The sequence below is a fragment of the Rhinatrema bivittatum genome, chromosome 5, assembly GCF_901001135.1.
Source record: "Rhinatrema bivittatum chromosome 5, aRhiBiv1.1, whole genome shotgun sequence".
Classification (NCBI taxonomy): domain Eukaryota; kingdom Metazoa; phylum Chordata; class Amphibia; order Gymnophiona; family Rhinatrematidae; genus Rhinatrema; species Rhinatrema bivittatum.
In genome coordinates, this window is record NC_042619.1 from 376,456,749 (window position 1) to 376,473,669 (window position 16,921).

The window sequence follows — 16,921 nt, forward strand, 5'->3', positions numbered from 1 at the left end:
GGCTACATTTCCAAATATTCAACTTTTTAGCTTAATATATCATTCTGGTGAAGAACAAAAGAACTTGGTTCAACTGAAATACAGAAACTAGCTTCATAAATACATTTAATAAGGCCATTAGGGATGCTAATAAGGAAATCCCCTTTCATATTAATGTTCCAATAATGTTAATGGCAACAATGATCAAAGGGAACCTCGATCTAGTGCTATTCCTTTACTGTGAATCACAGTTTAAGGCTGCTGCTGACCAGTCCAAGGCCAAAAGAAATATAAATTGTTTAAAAGAAAAGAAAAGGTACATATTAATGTCTTAAAATCCTGCTACGGCTACATTTTTATGCTATCCTAGATGTCTGCTCCAACTTCTTATGATATACAGTAAGCTCGACTCAGTATTTTACTGTCCTGTCACCATTTGCACGGAGGACTTCTGCCCGGGATTAGCTAATTGTTTATTTATTAACACCAATGCAAATACAGAATACACATCCCTGCCAAGGTACTGAATGGCAGGGCAAAGGGTCCTCCGATAGCAAAGACATGCCATTAGTAATCAATGAAACGTTTAACAAGAATGCAGAAAATGGGCATGGGTGTCTCTTGTCAGGGCGCCTAGCCTGTCTATGAAAAAGCTAAAAAAAAAAAAAATATATATATGAGTGGAGGAAAACTGAAAAAAGTGGGTCCTAGAAAATTAATGAAATGCAAACCCAGCATTTATACAGCAGGAACTATGTACTTATCTGTGGATAAGTACATTTACATGTACAATGTATCTGTGGATACATTGTACATGTGGATACATTGTATCTGTGGATACATTGTACTTATCTGTGGATAAGTACAATGTACTTATCTGTGGATAAGTACATTTACATGTACAATGTATCTGTGGATACATTGTACATGTGGATACATTGTATCTGTGGATACATTGTACTTATCTGTGGATAAGTACAATGTACTTATCTGTGGAAGTGTTTACAGGGATGGCTCTGGATTGTGAGATCTTTTTCTCATGGTGCCAGTCCATTTGCATAATATGCAAATATCTCCTTCAGTTACTTTATCCTCCATTTGCCTCACATACAAAATAAGGCCTGATATGTACCAAGGCTTTTCTCCCATTCTGTGCCTAGGGGGAAAATGAGGCCCTAGATTGTAAGCCCCCTAAGGAGAGGGAAATATCGACAGTATCTGAATATAATCAAAGTGCCAAAAGGTGGAATATAAATCAAATAAATGCACACAAATAAATACTTCTGGGCAAAAGGTTTACTGCAAAACAAGCTAGGTTTTTGTTTGAAAAACACTGAACTACATCTCCCTGAGGTGTAGCTGTTTCATGGCAAATAGCATTTATTTGCGCAATTTTCTGTGCAAAATGTGACTTATGTCGACTTGCTAATGAGCGGATTTGCATTATTTCTCAGGTCATTAGCAATTTGGCATACGTTTTGAAAAATGGGCTCGCAGTGAAAAATTTGCATGTGCGAAAATGGCATCTGAAGCATGTAGAAAAGCATTATTTGGGAATTGTAATTTAGTACATAATTTCGCACATCGGCCCCCATTATGACAAAGTGACAGTTCTTCTCATACAAAAAATATAGAAATTAGAAAGCTGCAACAAACACACAGAAAACCTATTTGAATGCTTGAACCCTTGCTTAAATTCATTGTTCTGATTCATCTGGCAGTTTAAAAATGAACCCGTTTCAGATTTAGCTAAGTTTGCTCCAGCGCAAAAATTGCTCCAAATTTTTCAATCAAAATATCCAAATATTTTCAATGGGAAAAAACATCAGGGCAAAACCAGAATCATTTTTGCACTGATACATTTCATCCCCAGTGTGCCTGGTATTTACAGGTTTCTTTGGCAGATTGTCAAGCCTTGCTCACTCCTCTCTCCCCGGTGAAACCAATGAATGAATGTGGTGCCCTCTTAACAGTGGATCTGCATCCAGGACCTCTGGGAACCACCTGGCTAGTCTGATTTTCAGAATATCCATACTGAATATGCATGAGCTATATTTGCATGCAGTAGAGGCGATTCATACAAATATAGCTCATGCATATTCATTGTGGTGTGGATACCCTGAAAAAAAACAGCTGGCCAGGCAGTCCCTGAGGCCTGTGTTGAGAATCACTGCCCTATAAATTCAAGCCCTATCCCGTGAGGAGGAACAGACACTATTATGGTGGAAAAGTTAAATGCTGATTCTGACTTATTTTTAATTGAATATGGAATGTGGAAATTAGCAAAAGACAATTTTAATCTTTCAACTTAAGTAACGTTAGCATTTTTTCATGTAAGGCACATTTGTTCTTGAATAGTTAATGTAAAATCTTTTGCATCGATGGAGCCTGTTTTTCTTTTCATTTTTAAATTGCTTAATGCTTGCAGCTGCGGCGAGCCTCATTGAAGAAACTATTAAACAAAGCAGACGGCTGATAATTACTTTAACCAACAAGGAATCAAAGGATGACCTGTTTGAAGACGCATTTGAACGGCAGGTAGCCCTGTACAATGCCCTGATCCACAATAAGGACAAAGTTATCCTGATTGAATTGGAGAAAATCGCAGACTATGTGGACATGCCAGAATCCATTAAGTACATAAAGCAAAAGCAGGGCATCCTTAGATGGAAAGGGGACTCCACAGATTGTGGCCTCTCACCAAATACAAAGTTCTGGAAAAATGTGAGGTACCGGATGCCACCAGTTCCAAGGGCATGAAAATTACCCTGTCTGCACATTGACCAACATGAACGTCAAAAGATATGGCTCTCCTAGCATTGGAAGCTAGGGAAGTGCATTTGTTTGACACATGGGTAATTGAAAACTGCCTCCAAAATAACAAACATGTATGCTTGCCTTCGTTTTCAAAATCCATGTGTGTATGGGCAAGAAAAACCTCAGGTTTTCTTCTGCTTAAGGCAAGCCAGACAGAGGAGAGCCAGGATGGAAAGGGACAAGGAAGAAGCCATTCAAGGTCAAGCACTTTTTCAGCCAGCCTATTCCAGTTGGCACCTGCATGGATTGACAACGAGTTCCTCATTTTTTTAAAACCTGAAACTGAAAGCAACGTGTAACTTTCAGCAGTCATCATTTCCAGTTTTTCAGTCATTTCTCTGATGGAATTCAGATAGAGAGATTGTGCATCTAAAGATTTGGAAAGGAAAGGAAGCAGAAACCTAAAGCAAGGTGGGCTGCGCTATCACCTGTTCTTATCCTGTCATTGTGCGAAAGGAGACGCTGCAATCTAATCTGTCTGCTCATTTCCCTGATCCTTCCAACTTACCAGCGTTGTGGGGAGGCAGGTAGAGAAGGGGGGCCCCATCCTCCATCACTTCCAGCTCTCCTGTGCCTCCGTCTGCAGTATGGGTCAATCAGGTGGACTAGAGGAGTTTTGTGCCGACTTCTTCCCATGATGCATTCTTTGCTCTAGCCACGTGAAGCCCAACTGCATGTTGAGCAGCCACTTCCTGGCTTTATTTCAGCAGGCTGCCCTGCTCCCATGACCCTTTTTTTTGTCTGCAGCCAACCCTTGTATCCCAAGGGATTGGCTGGCTGAGGCCACCAACTTGGAACTTAGGGAGGGATAGGCACTAGGTCCCAAAGGCTGGGTCCTGATGAGGGTGCCTTGGTCCAGACCCAGGCCCAATGCCACGACCCAACCTAGAGGCCAGAGCACGGGCCAGGCTAGATGTCGCCACTGACCCGGAGACTGGGTCCCAATACCAGGACCTCAGTCTGGATCTAGGCTTCACGCTGCAACCTGACCCAGAGGCTGGGTCCTGAGGTCTGGGCCTCAGCCTATGCTGGAGCCAGGCTCAGGACCTTTGCTGCAACTCCTCCTGGAGGCTGGATCCCAACACTGTGGCCTTGGCCTAGACCCAGGCCCAATACCACAACCTGACCTGGAGGCTGGATCTTGACACCTGGGCCTCAGCCTAGGCTAGGGCCCAGGCAAAAGCCCAGTGCCATGACCTGACCCAGAGGCCGGGTCTCAATGCTGGGGCCTCTGCCAGGAGGCTGGGTCCTGACACCTGGGCCTCAGAGCCCAGGCCTGGGAGCTCCTCTTCTTTGATCTTCTTCTTTCTTCAGACACTTGAAAGTGAAATGACACCATCTGCTGGGGTTGCTCTATTTTGATGTATGCTGGGGCCTCAACCCAGACACGGGTCTGACACTGAGACCTGACCCAAAGGCCAGGTCCCGACACTGGAGCCTCAGCCTGGACCCAAACCAGATACTGTGACCCGGCCCAGGTTAATTAACTTCGGCATGACCCCAGCAAATGGCCTCATTTGGATTTCAAGCATCAAAGAAAGAAGAAGACCCAAGAGGAGGAGCTCCCAGGCCTGGTCTCTGAGGCCAGGACAGGACCTGACTCTGGGCTGAGGTCCAGGTGTTGGGACTCAGCCTCCTAGCAAAGGCCTTGGAATCAGGCCATGGATCTGCATCTAGGTGCCGGCATCAGGGCCCAGCCTCGAGTCTGGGTCCAGGCCTAGGGCTCCAGCTTGGGCCGCAGCATCTGGCCTGGCTCTGGGCTGAGTCCCCCAGCATTGGAAGCCGGCCTTTGGGTCAGGTCATGGCATCGGGCCTGGTTCTGGGCTGAGGCACTGGTGTCAGGTCCCAACCTCTGAGTTGGGTCGTGGCATTGGGCCTGGGTCCTGGTCTAGGCTAAGGCCCCGATGTTGGGGCCCAGCTTTCAGGTCAGGTTGTGGCACTGGGCCTGGGTCTGGGCCCAAGGCCCTGGCATCAGGATTCACCCTTCTTCAAATACCTGATGGATCAGGTAAGTTGTTATTATTATTTTTTTAATTTTTTAGGGGTTTCAGCCAAGGCCCTGACATTGACCCATGCCTCCACTGAGACCCTGGCATCACGCTTGGGCTTAGGCTACAGCCCCTGCTTTGTGCCTTGTCCAATGCCATAACCAAGGCGCCGAGGTCATACTCAGGCATAGGCCATGGCTGATTTGGTTTGCGGCCCCCGAATGAAATCAATTAGCCTCATTCATTGGGTTTGCACTTTCATTTTAAACGAATGCACATCCCTACAAATAGAGACGATTCTTATGTTCATGGAGTGCTTGGAGATTAAAGAGTTTTGTGGAAGTAAAAGCAAAGGGAATGATAACACTACCCTGTAAAAACTAGGGATGTGCATTCATTTTAAACGAATTAGATAATGGCAACGAAATTGTCTATTTCATCTTTTTTTAGGTTTGCCACAAAATGAAAAAAGAAATCCTGAAATTTCGTAAAAATTAGTATTTTGTGTTCGCACACACTAATGGAACTTAGTGCACGCTAGGGGGCAGATTTTCAGAGCCCTGCTCGCGTAAATCCGCCCAAAACCGGGCGGATTTACGCGAGCAGGGCCCTGCGCACCGGTGAGCCTATTTTACATAGGCTCACCGGCGCGCGCAGAACCCCGGGACTCGCGTAAGTCCCGGGGTTTTCGGAGTGGGCGTGTCGGGAGGCGTGTCGGGGGGCGGGGCCGGAGCGCGCGGCGTTGCGGGGGCGTGTCGGCAGCGTTTTGGGGGCGGGTACGGGGGCGTGGCTACGGCCCGGGGCGGTCCGGGGTCATGGCCGCGCCCTCCGTACCCGCCCCCAGGTCGCGGCCCGGCGCGCAGGAGTCCCGCTCGCACGCGGGGATTTACGCCTCCCTCTGGGAGGCGTAAATCCCCCGACAAAGGTAGGATGGGGGTTTAGACAGGGCCAGGCGGGTGGGTTAGGTAGGGGAAGAGAGGGGAAGGTGAGGGGAGGGCAAAGGAAAGTTCCCTTCTAGGCCGCTCCGATTTCGGAGCGGCCTAGGAGGGAACGGGGGTAGGCTGCGCGGCTCGGCGCGCGCAGGCTATACGAAATCGATAGCCTTGCGCGCGCCGATCCAGGATTTTAGCCGATACGCGCGACTACGCGCGTATCTACTAAAATCCAGCGTACTTTTGTTTGCACCTGGAGCGCAAACAAAAGTAGGCTATTTGCGCTCGTCTGAAAATCTACCCCATGCTAATATCCAGTTAATGTGCACTAACTCCGAAATTAGAGAAACCTGAAATAAACACCCCTGAACCATTTTAAAATCAAACAGATAACAACACGATACAAAAACGACATAAAAAAAGGTCAGTGCACACTCCTAGTAAAAACATTCAAAAAGTAAAGAACAGGCAAAATTGAGGTATGGGGACATCTGTGCAAGAGCGGGATGGGGGGGAGAGGGGGCAAGAGGATACAGGGATGAGAAATAATATAGAAGGGATTTGAATGTTCCAAGGAAAACCAAAAAAGAGATGGGGCCAAAAAGTGTGATGAAAGAATAGGATAGGAGGGCAGTGGAATGAAGTTAGGGTATCGAAGTTGCTTAAGACAGCAGAAAGATGTCAAAGATGAGAGGACTGAAATGTGATTTTAGGATTTTGTCTGAAGGAAGCTATTTAGGCACAGTTCAAGGCTTCCTCTTTTCGTTTTCAGTCCATCAGCACTTTTTGAAGAAATATGTTGATGATGTAGCAGGATGCTGAATGTGAGAGCCCCTTGCTTTCGTTAAGAAGCAGTTCCTCAATAAATATTTTTACAGTGAAAGGGTTTCAAAGCAAAAGTATTCTCCCTGCAGAATGCGATTGAAAGAACTCTTAAGTACTCAGGGATAGGTCTTTTAACAGAATACTGTCTGCAAAGGTAAGTAGTCATAAACTAAAGTCATCGGTACTGGGTTTCATGTTAATTTTCTATGTAAACAATCTACAGATATTTAGATTTATTTTTCAACAATCAGTACAATTACATATGGTGTAGATTGCCAAGCAGTATTGTCTGGCATATGGTTACAATTACTGTTATAGCTGAGCAGTAGTTGTATTCCTATTGCTTATTAAATCATTAACAAAGCAATGAATTTAAGAACAAATTATATGAAACAAACTCAAGTTTGGACATTTTTAGTTAGTAATATATTATATATTTTAGTATTATACCAGAAATTCACCATTCTATGAATTTGCAGCACTTTGGGGTAAGCAATGTAAAATATCAGCAGTGGCAGTCCATTTACTATGGCTGATAATACATATACATTTGCTAATTCTGTAGCATAATGGATGGCTGACTTTTACGGATGGCGGTAATGCTTAATTACTACACCAATTGCTAAAGTAGCCAAAAGTGACTTTAATTTCAGGTTAGTGCAGAAACATGTGCCCCATTGGTGACTATAGAAATCAACATAAAATAGGTTTCTTTCCTCGGTATTCATGAGAACATCTCTTGGGAACTGAACAACTTTCAAGAAATCATTGAACCTTTTCAATATAGCGCTTTGCTCAGTTTACAATTTTCTGAACGTTAGTTGCAAGGCTGAGTTGCTTCAGGTTGGTAGTTGAAATAAAGTCCTGTATTATTAAAGACAAACCAGTCCATGTGATAATTTTCTCTTTTGAAGGAGTTTAGGGAGAACAATATATATGATTCCATTTAAAAGCCCATCGTGGGCACAAGGCTGTAGATTGAGGTCAGGATTGTTATACTGATACGGTTCTCCTTTCCTTTGAGAAGTTTGATTTAAGGGGTGTGATAGTGCTCTGAAAATGTGTTGACTTTGTTATTATCTGGCCCCTACTGCAGTTATTTTGGAATATTTATCGAGGTGCTGTGCCTAATGTATTGATAACAAGCCATTTATATGCAGAAACTCATATGGGGATAAATGGTTGTAGGATGGTAAAGGGCTTTGGGAATTACCGCCATTGATGTGAAAACTTGGCCCCAATAAAATCTCTCAAGGATTAATCACGTACCAAGGTTGCAAGCCTAGTTTGGAAATTCTACCGCAATTCTGCATAAACATTATGGGGGCCTATGCAAAACAGGGCGCTCAGCCGAGCGCACTGCTTAACCCATGGTTGGACGCGTGATTTGGACGCGTGTCCACAGCCCCTTAATGCTATGAGAGGATTAGCGCACCAACCTCCCGCGAAACTAATAGTGCAAATGCATATGATGAGGCTATTAGCTATTTTCCCCAGATCTAAAAAAACAATGAGCGCCCAACTCGCACATTTTTATGCTCAGAAAAGTGTACAGGAAAGCAGAAAATACTGCTGTTCTCCAACTTACTATAGTGGTGATATTAAGTTCGTAAAATCGAGCGTCCGTTTTCCTTACCCCTGACGGTCACCTCTCCTGGGTGCCCGCTGCCAAGGAAGCGCTAGGGGCGCACATTTGTCCCTAGTGCCTCCTTGGCAGCGCGACCCCTCATTTAGATATTGAATCACGCGCCCAGGAGAGGTGGTCGGGCGCGTTAGGAAAGCGGGTGCTCAACCACTGAGTGCCCGTTTTCCACGCTCGTTTATTGCATCGTCCTCTTTAGTGGCCAGAGCCCTAAATCTGGTCCTGTGCCATTAACCTTTACTCTAAAATTTGTCATGACCTCTGCTTTTGATTATATAGTGAATATTTCCATTTCAGAAATAGTTCTTAGTTCTCTTGGCGCAAAAGGGTTGAAATATAGTGAATATTTCCATTTCAGAAATAGTTCTTAGTTCTCTTGGCGCAAAAGGGTTGAAAGAGGACCCCTAGGGAGAGTATGCCCTGATTCAATCTAAGTTTGTGCTCAGAGTAGGACTGTGTGATTTTCTGCAGTAAGACCTGAGAGATTGCATCTGATATTAGGGATGTGCAGCAGGGAAGGATTCGTCCCATTCGGTATTCGGATTCGTCGGGACCCAAATCCGTTGCATCCGTTCTCGGGGGACACCGATCCATTCATTAGTTATATATGTATTCGTTTGCCAAAAAAAACCCCATTCCAACACTTTAAATTTAATTTACTACAAACCCCCACCCTCCTGACCCTCCCAAGACTTGCCAAAAGTCCCTGGTGGTCCAGCGGGGATCCTGGAGCGATCTCCTGCACTTGGGCCGTCGGCTGCCGGTATTAAAAATGGCGCCGATAGCCTTTGCCCTTACTATGTCACAGGGGCTATTCATAAGGCTATATATATGGATTCATATTGTTTAGCAGATAAAATTGCATAGTATGTACCCTTTCGTTCCCTTCGTTCTTCTTCTCAGAAGTTATTACAAGTTCCATCTTTATAGGATTTTCACCGATATAGAGTCTGATCAATGGCATTTTTGATTGCTGCTCCAGTAATATGGAATGTTTTACTTCTATGTCTTCTCCAGACCTGGATTATTTAAAGTTTCAAAAATTAGTTAAATCTGTCTTATTTGTATGGGCTTTTGTGAGTGGGGAGTAATGATGTTGCGTAGAAATATGTTTTTCAATGTGTTTTTGTATTTTGATTGTATGTTTTTATTCCATTGGTTTTGTTTTATGGTGTATATTTTATTTTGTGAATGTGATGTACTGGATTTGTGGAATATAAAATGTTAAAATCAATAAATCAAGGTCAGGGTTGAAGCCTGGATGTCTGGTACTACTGCTGATAAGATTAATGCTTGTGCTAATTCAACCCCTTTTTGTGTCTGTAGGGTCTGCTTCAGTATCATCCCCTCCTTTTCTGATCCTTATACAACAATAGGAGGGGAAGGCTGGATTAGGGAGCAGAGTGGCTGTCTGCTCAAGGCTAACCCCCCCTCCCCACTTTTTCTCCGCAGGCTGCTTGGATAAGAGGGACTGGAGCAAAAATAGCCTTGCTTCTCTGCCTCTTAAGTCTGAAAAGAGGAGGTGGATTGAGTTCCAGGCAGTTCCTCCACAAATTAAGCCCTGGATGCACCACAAAACCCTGTCAAAAAACACTCAGAATCTTTGTACTGTAACAGCACTAACCCCCAGGACTCACGCAACAACAACCCGTCTTATGAAAATGCAGTACTGCAATCTAGAAATAGGCCCTGGAATACCTAGGGCTGGATTTAAGCTTAGGACTCATTGGGATAGGCTTAGGGTGCCAAATTCTTAAGGCACCCATAAACTAGGACTCTGCTGCTCTCTGATTTCCAGGGGCAAAATCCACTGCTACTGGCCCTCTGCCTATAGAGGCCATGATCTGAAATCTTGCCCTGAGAACACCAATACACCTCCTACTGAGAAAACAGAATAAGATGGACTTCCAAAGATCCCTACACAGAAACCTTACACTCAAGGAATCCCTCACCTCAGTCATACATGCAGAGCACAGATAGACCCTCATCAAACACAGAATAAAGGACCAGAGACTAGCAATAGAAATATGCTGACCAATTTTTGTCCCCCAAGAAACCCCAAGAAGCCAGACTCTACATGTTTTGCAACACCAAAGAAACGGGCATGCATTTCCTCATACTAAATACAAAACATATCAAATATTCATAGTTCCAGAGCTGACATTTTCCAGTCACTAAACTGAAAATAAAATACTTTTTTCTACATTTATGGCTTAGCAATTAAATTTTGTAAATGCATTGGTCCCAATCTCTTTCTCCCGCTCCTCCACACCTCTGTCAACCTTCAGTCTTCTTCTTGTCACCTCTTGTCTTTCAGTTTTCCAGCTCCTTCTCTCATCCCCCTTCCAGTCTATTTCTCCACTCTTACACCCTCTCCAACCCCATTCTGTCTCTCACTCTTCCTCAGCCCCTTATTTCTCACCCACTCCCCAGCTCCCCTTTTCTACCATCTCTCTCCCCATTCCTTTTTCCTTTGTCTCTCACCTCCTTCCCAATCCTCTAGGTCCTTCACCCTATTTCTTTTCTTCTCCAACCTTCAGCCCCCATAGCACTCATCACAGCTAATACCCCTTAGTTTTTTTTTATCATATCCTCCACTCACACTACCAGCTCCCTATCTCACACATCCTCACATACCCTCCAGATACACAAATCAGTCCCATGAACCCCAGCTCACCTCAGTCCCCTTTTACCCAATCCTCTTGCTGATCTCCCACTCCCTGCACATCTCTCATTCAATCTCTGTCCTCACTCTCCCCTTCAATGCCTCACATGCTGCCCTTCTCATCAAATCCGCAAATGCTTAACACTTCCTAACCCCAGGTCCATGCTCTCCCCATCCTACTCCCTAGTCCCCACTTTGCCTCAAATGGATGAGGTGCTGCTCTTCCCTCGTCCTTGCTCCACCCCTTGCTCCACCCCCAAATGCCCCAGGTGCTGCTCTTCCCCCTTTTCAAACCCTAGTCTCTGCTCTGGCTCCAAATGCCCCAGCTGCTAGGCTCTTCCCCCTCCCAATGCCCAGTCCCTGCTCTCCCTTCCTCACCCGCCCATGGCCCAGTCTAATTCCGAAGAAGCGCAGAGCCCATGACGTTCCCTTCCTTACCTTATGAATCACCATGTAAGAAGCTGTTTGCACCTTGCATTTCAAGGCATCCTCATGCAGTTCAGACAGTTTCTTAGACTGAACCACATGGGAGGGAGGGAGGGAGAGGTTCTGGCTCAGCTCTTCTTCTAGTCTGGACTGGGCCACTGGGTAGGGAGGAAGGGTGCTGGCAGCTGATTCATTTTTTTGATCCCAGTGGGGGCTTTAGCAGGTGACATAATGGAACAGTGGCTGATTCTTCTTTGATCGCACATGAGCTGGATTAGTAGTGGAGGTGGCAGCAGTGCATTTTATATTTAGCTCCATGGACTACATCAGAATTGGGCATGGGGCAGCGACCTCAGGGCACCCCTAGACGTGCAATACCTCCCCTGTCTTCCCCTCATCTCAACAATTTCCAGGCCTGCAGGGCAGCACAGCATTATGGCATCCTTGGGGCAGGGTCACCTGACACCTATGGCTATGGCCATATTGGCTATAAGCTAGGTACAGCGCTGAAAGTTAAATTGTGGAACTTCTCAGGAATTTGCTGAGATGCACAAATGAGAAGAACTCTCTGAAGGGATGTAAGCATTGATAAGATTTACTTGAAGAGGAAAACAGGATTGAGGACTTGTTGAAGATCCCAATGTTATACTAGAGGAGGAGGAAATATAAGAGTGTATTCATTTTTGCTTTGCTGCTTAGCCCTGCTATTTAAGTATTTATTCCTGTGATTCATTCTTTTGATGATTTTTCTTAGTCGGTGTTTGACTGATGGTAACCTCAGAAGAGTCATTTTGCAACATATTCCAGTGAGTGAGACTTTGATTAATTCCAGGGGTACACGTTCGAGATATGTCTTCCACTTGAGGGAATGAAGATAGAAGTTTTTTTTTATAGGGGTGCTGTAGGATAGTCACAGAGGGGAAAGGAAGGAGTTTTATACTTTTCCCTGTCTAGCATGAGAGGATATAACTCTTGTCTCTGAGCCAAGTCCAATCTAACATCTACCCGACTATTTTCTGAATTTTTGAAAACACAGAGATTGGTGTCAAGATCAAAATGCCAGCAATAGCAGTGGGTTACAATTAATTATTTAATTCCCACAGTTTTTTAAATTGAAAATCTCAGGTTGAGTTATTTCTTGAAAATAGGGACAGGGGATGTTCTATTATTAGGCAGGGTAAGGTAGCAAGTGCCTCCCTGCAAAATACCCCTGAAGCAACTGTGTCATTTCTTCATCAAAGTTCTGTACAGTGATGCCTCTTGATAGGCATTTAATGACTTACGAGTGACATTCCCACCCACCATCAACAAGAATATATAAAGTCCTGTCATAATACAATGTGGTACCACCAAGAAAGACCAGGCCCCACCAGTGAGAAAAGACTTGCTATGAACCCCAAGTGAGGAAGAGAGAGGAGGTAAAGAGAGAGGGAGAGATGAGAGAGAAAGGAAGGAAGGGAGAAGGACAGAGTGAATGAAAGGGATGAGTGAAAATAGAGGTGAGAAGGAGAGTGAATAAGGGTGAGTGAATAGAGGAAAGGGGGTGAGGGAAAGGAGTGAAAGCAAGTAAGAGGGTGAAAGGTAAGTTTGCGGGATGGGGGGTGTGAAGGGAGGGAAAGGACGAGAGAAGTGAATGAGAGGAAAAGGATGGAATGAGAGGTGAGTGAAGGGAGAAAAAGAAGAGGAGAAGGGTGAGTGAGAGGGAAGGAATGGGATGTGAAGGGAGGGGACGGAGTAAGAGGGAAATGTGGGAATTGGGGTGAGAAGAAAGCAAATGGAGGGTAGATTTGAAAAGGAAGGGAGTGAATGAAAGGGAGAAAGGTGAGTGAGACAGAAAGGAAGAAGTATGAGAGGTGAGTGAAGGGGCAGAAGGAAGGCTCACACTAAAGCAGGGTTCCCCTCTCCCTGGCATAAGGACAAACTAGAATGGCGGTGTCCTAATTTGCCAGTAGGAGGAGGAAGAAGAAGAAGACACAGAGGTGGAGGAGATTGAGGGATATAAGAGAGAGGGGAAGGGGTTATATATGAGAAGGAAGGGAAGTCAGGCTTGACATTTACCAGGTATACAAACCGTTTCATTGCATAGGGTAGTGTATCCCCTGGGCGGGACAGATTCTTTTACTGGCACCTAGGGGCACATAGAAGAAAGAAAAGTACTAAGAGATGGACCCTTTATGCACACCACTTTCTTAGTGTCTCTCAGTCTCTCCTTCACCCCACCAGATAGCTTTACTTCTGAGTCCCAGGATTCCAAGTGTGGGGATGAACAATAGTTCTTATATCCTGCTTCTTTGCAGTGTCAGCCCTTCTCTGTCCTCTGTGCACAGCACTACTAATTAAATTGTCTCCTCATCCAGTAAACACACAATGAGAAGGATGGTGATTTCCAACTCATCCAGTAAACACACAATGAGAAGGTTGATGATTTCCAACTCATCCAATAAACATACAATGAGAAGGATGATGATTTCCAACTTCTTTACTGATATTTAGATAGTTTTGACCCCTCTGTTTTGTTTTTACAGCGTTTCCATGGTTAACTGCCTCCCTTGTTCTATGTACCGCCTCTGAGCGAATTTTGCAGTTATATTGTAAACCGATGTGATTTGTATGCTTACAGGAATGTCGGTATAGAAAAGTAAAAAAATAAAAAAATAAATTTACACTTCAATTAATTTCTTCACATAAATAAATAAGACAACAGGAAGACATAAGCTTGTGACTCCACTTCTTCTGCAAAGTCTCTAATTTTACTGGAAGCTCTGTATTTACATTGCACTCCTTTTGTTCTTTAATTCCTTTACATCCTATATTTCCCTTAGATTGAAATTAGTTCAATCCTTCAATTCCAAATTTACTCCTCAGTTCTTCCCACTGTGGGTGGTAGAATACATTGTTCCAATATTTAATCAGATCTCAGTCCCAGATTCAATCTTTTTTCTAAAATCCTCTTTAATTCCTTAACTCCTTAGACAGTGTCCTGGTGTGCACCTCACGTCCCCTTATGTAATTCTTCAAATAACAGCAATAAAGTTCTAGTTACCATTTTATATCCTTAATGTTTCCTTCCCGATGTACACTTTTCTGGTATCCCTTATTTTAGATGAATGTCTCCACACTTCTGTTCCTTTCAGGATGAAAGACTCCACTCTTTAATGAGTTTGGTTTACAGAGTCCCGAGCACCAAGGGCCATCGGTTCCAAGTGGAACAAAACATCCTTTGAATCCAAAAAGGGAAAAAATTAAGCAAGAAGCAGGAAGGATGACATACAAACGTTCTTGCCTCCCAACAAAGGAGCTGGTTCAAAAAGACAGTTAATTAAAAAAATATACATTCCTCTTCAATGGGTCACCAGAGAGGAGGAGGAGAGATATAAGTCTGCAAGAATCTTCCCTAGCACGCGATCTCAACCCTGATCCACTGTGAAGGATTGTCAAGGTTCTCATAGGGAATTCTCAAATTTGGCTTAAAAAGAATTCAAAACAAGTTTAAGAACTGGATAGACAAGTCAACGAGAAGCTGACTCCTCAATGGGAACACTTCCTTACTCCTTTTCCATAAATTAGGAGAAATTGAGGACAGGATGCAGACGGCAACCTGCTTCCTTGAAAGGGGTTAACTAAAAATCCACCAGGATAGACAGTGCTGTGGGATGATAAACAGCTGGGACACATCTGTCAGTTCCCACATAGAGGAGCGAAACCCAACTCGCTCTGCAAACATTCTTACACAGAACCTCCCCCATCAATTTGGTTAGGGGATGTGCAGGGGTAAAAAAATGTTCATTTTTTGTTTCATTTTCAGGAGAATTTTCATGTCAAAGAATTGAATATAAAAAAAACCCCAAAAAGGAAAAGAAAAAAAAGGAAATGCGGCCTTACCGAGCCTCCCAAGGCCTCCTTTCCCTACCACCCATCCCTCCAGTTCAGCAAACTTGTGCTCTCTGCTGGGGAGGATGTGCCAGAATTAATTTTTTTAAACTCCAGTTTGACCCAGCGGAGCGCATTATTATCAGCAAGAAGACCTACGAAGAGGACATCAGAGGGCTCTGGGCTCCAGGCCTGCATGTGACTCTAAGTCGAGGGCCAGTCCCCAACATTAGGCTTGGGTGTGGGCCAAGGACCCAGCATCGGAACTCGGCCTCTAAGCCATCGCATCAGGTCTGGGCCCAGGCCTTGGCCTCTAGGCTGGGCTGTGGCATCAGGCTTGAGCTTGGGCTCCAGCCTAGGCCGATCCCCAGGCTTCGGGACCCAGCCTGGCCAAGGCTTCAGATACCCGATGGATCAGGTAAGTTATTTTCGTGGGGTTCTGGGCCTTTGCTTGGGTCTTGGCCGAGGTCCTGGCATTTGCTCGTGCCTAGGCCGAGACCCCAGAGTTGCATTTAGGCTTAGGCCATGACCCCTGCTTTGGGCTTCGTCCTAGGCCCTAGGCAAGATCCTGGCTTTGGGCCTAGGCCCAACCGGAAGTTTTAAACAAATTAAATGAGTAAGATTTGTTTAATTTGGGAGGCCCCTCAATTTGTCCCTTATGCATTGTGTTTTGCAAATTTGTTTAAAATGAATGCACATCCCTAGAGTAGCATAGCAGAGGGGCGGTGTGAGAAAGAAAGGAAGAGAGGCAATGGTTTGAGTGAGAATATATGTGTAAGTCAGCATGTGTGTGTGTGAGTGAGAGAGAGAGAGAGGGAGCATATGTATGTTAGAGAGTAGGTGTATATGACAGAAGAGAAAGTTTATACAACCCCCTCCCACCCCCACAAATCCACAACAATCTGAAGCTGAGTGGAAAGCAAAGGTTCCCAGGGTATGGACAGCAGCAATTTTTTTTAACCTTTTTAGTTGCAATCCTTGGGTATTATATGATGTCTGCTCGAGTGACAGATAATAATGGAATGTAATAATGGAAGATAATAATGGAATGTAATAATGGAAGATAATAATGGAATGAAAGATAATAATGGAATGTAAACACGAATCAACCAACCTCAAACCCTCTCTCACTAATTCCTGCTGAATATTTATCATACTATTACCATTCACAACTGTCATATTTATTCATTTGATTACCTATGTACCGTTTCATAGTCTTATTTTTTCACTTGCTATTCTAATGTATCAATAGGCTGAAATGTAAATATTGTGCTGTTCAATTTCTCCCCTTCCATCCCAAGTTTATTTTCCTTGTTTTTTGTAACTTTCCCTCTCCCTTTTTCTGATTCACTGTATTTAAAGTTCAAGGTTCTTATTGAAAATATTGTTTTTTACGTTATGTTATGCTTTACACTCCTTGTTATTTGTAAACCGGGTTGATGTGATGCCTATCATGAAACTCGGTATAACAAAAACAATAAATAAATAAATAAATAAATATTGTGTAAGAAGTAGGATCCCTCTAAGCAGGGCACAGAGGGAAAAACCAGCCTCTAGGGAGGACTGGCCAACACCATCTCGGGCCAAGAGTCCATGTTTGGTACTAGGTTCATAACAAATGATTAGCCAGGCGTTGGATCTGCATATGAGTAAGTTGGTACTGACTGGTAAATCAATGAATTAGGATTATACAGACGTGAAACTCTCATCCATTGGCCATATAATTGAAACCACAGCTTGAGAGTGAGCCATACGGAATGGGAACTTCCCCTATCTG

The 16,921-nt window shown here is 44.2% G+C and overlaps 1 protein-coding gene across 1 annotated transcript in view; it reads left to right on the forward strand.

Moving 5' to 3' along the window:
• Positions 1–16,921, forward strand: part of LOC115092477 (interleukin-1 receptor type 1-like) — a 140,201-nt gene that overhangs the window by 63,990 nt on the left and 59,290 nt on the right. The window contains exons 6-7 of the mRNA XM_029603319.1: positions 2,408–2,703; positions 6,601–6,695. Coding sequence (XP_029459179.1) covers positions 2,408–2,703; positions 6,601–6,695 — 391 coding nt within the window. The remainder of the gene's footprint in view (positions 1–2,407; positions 2,704–6,600; positions 6,696–16,921) is intronic.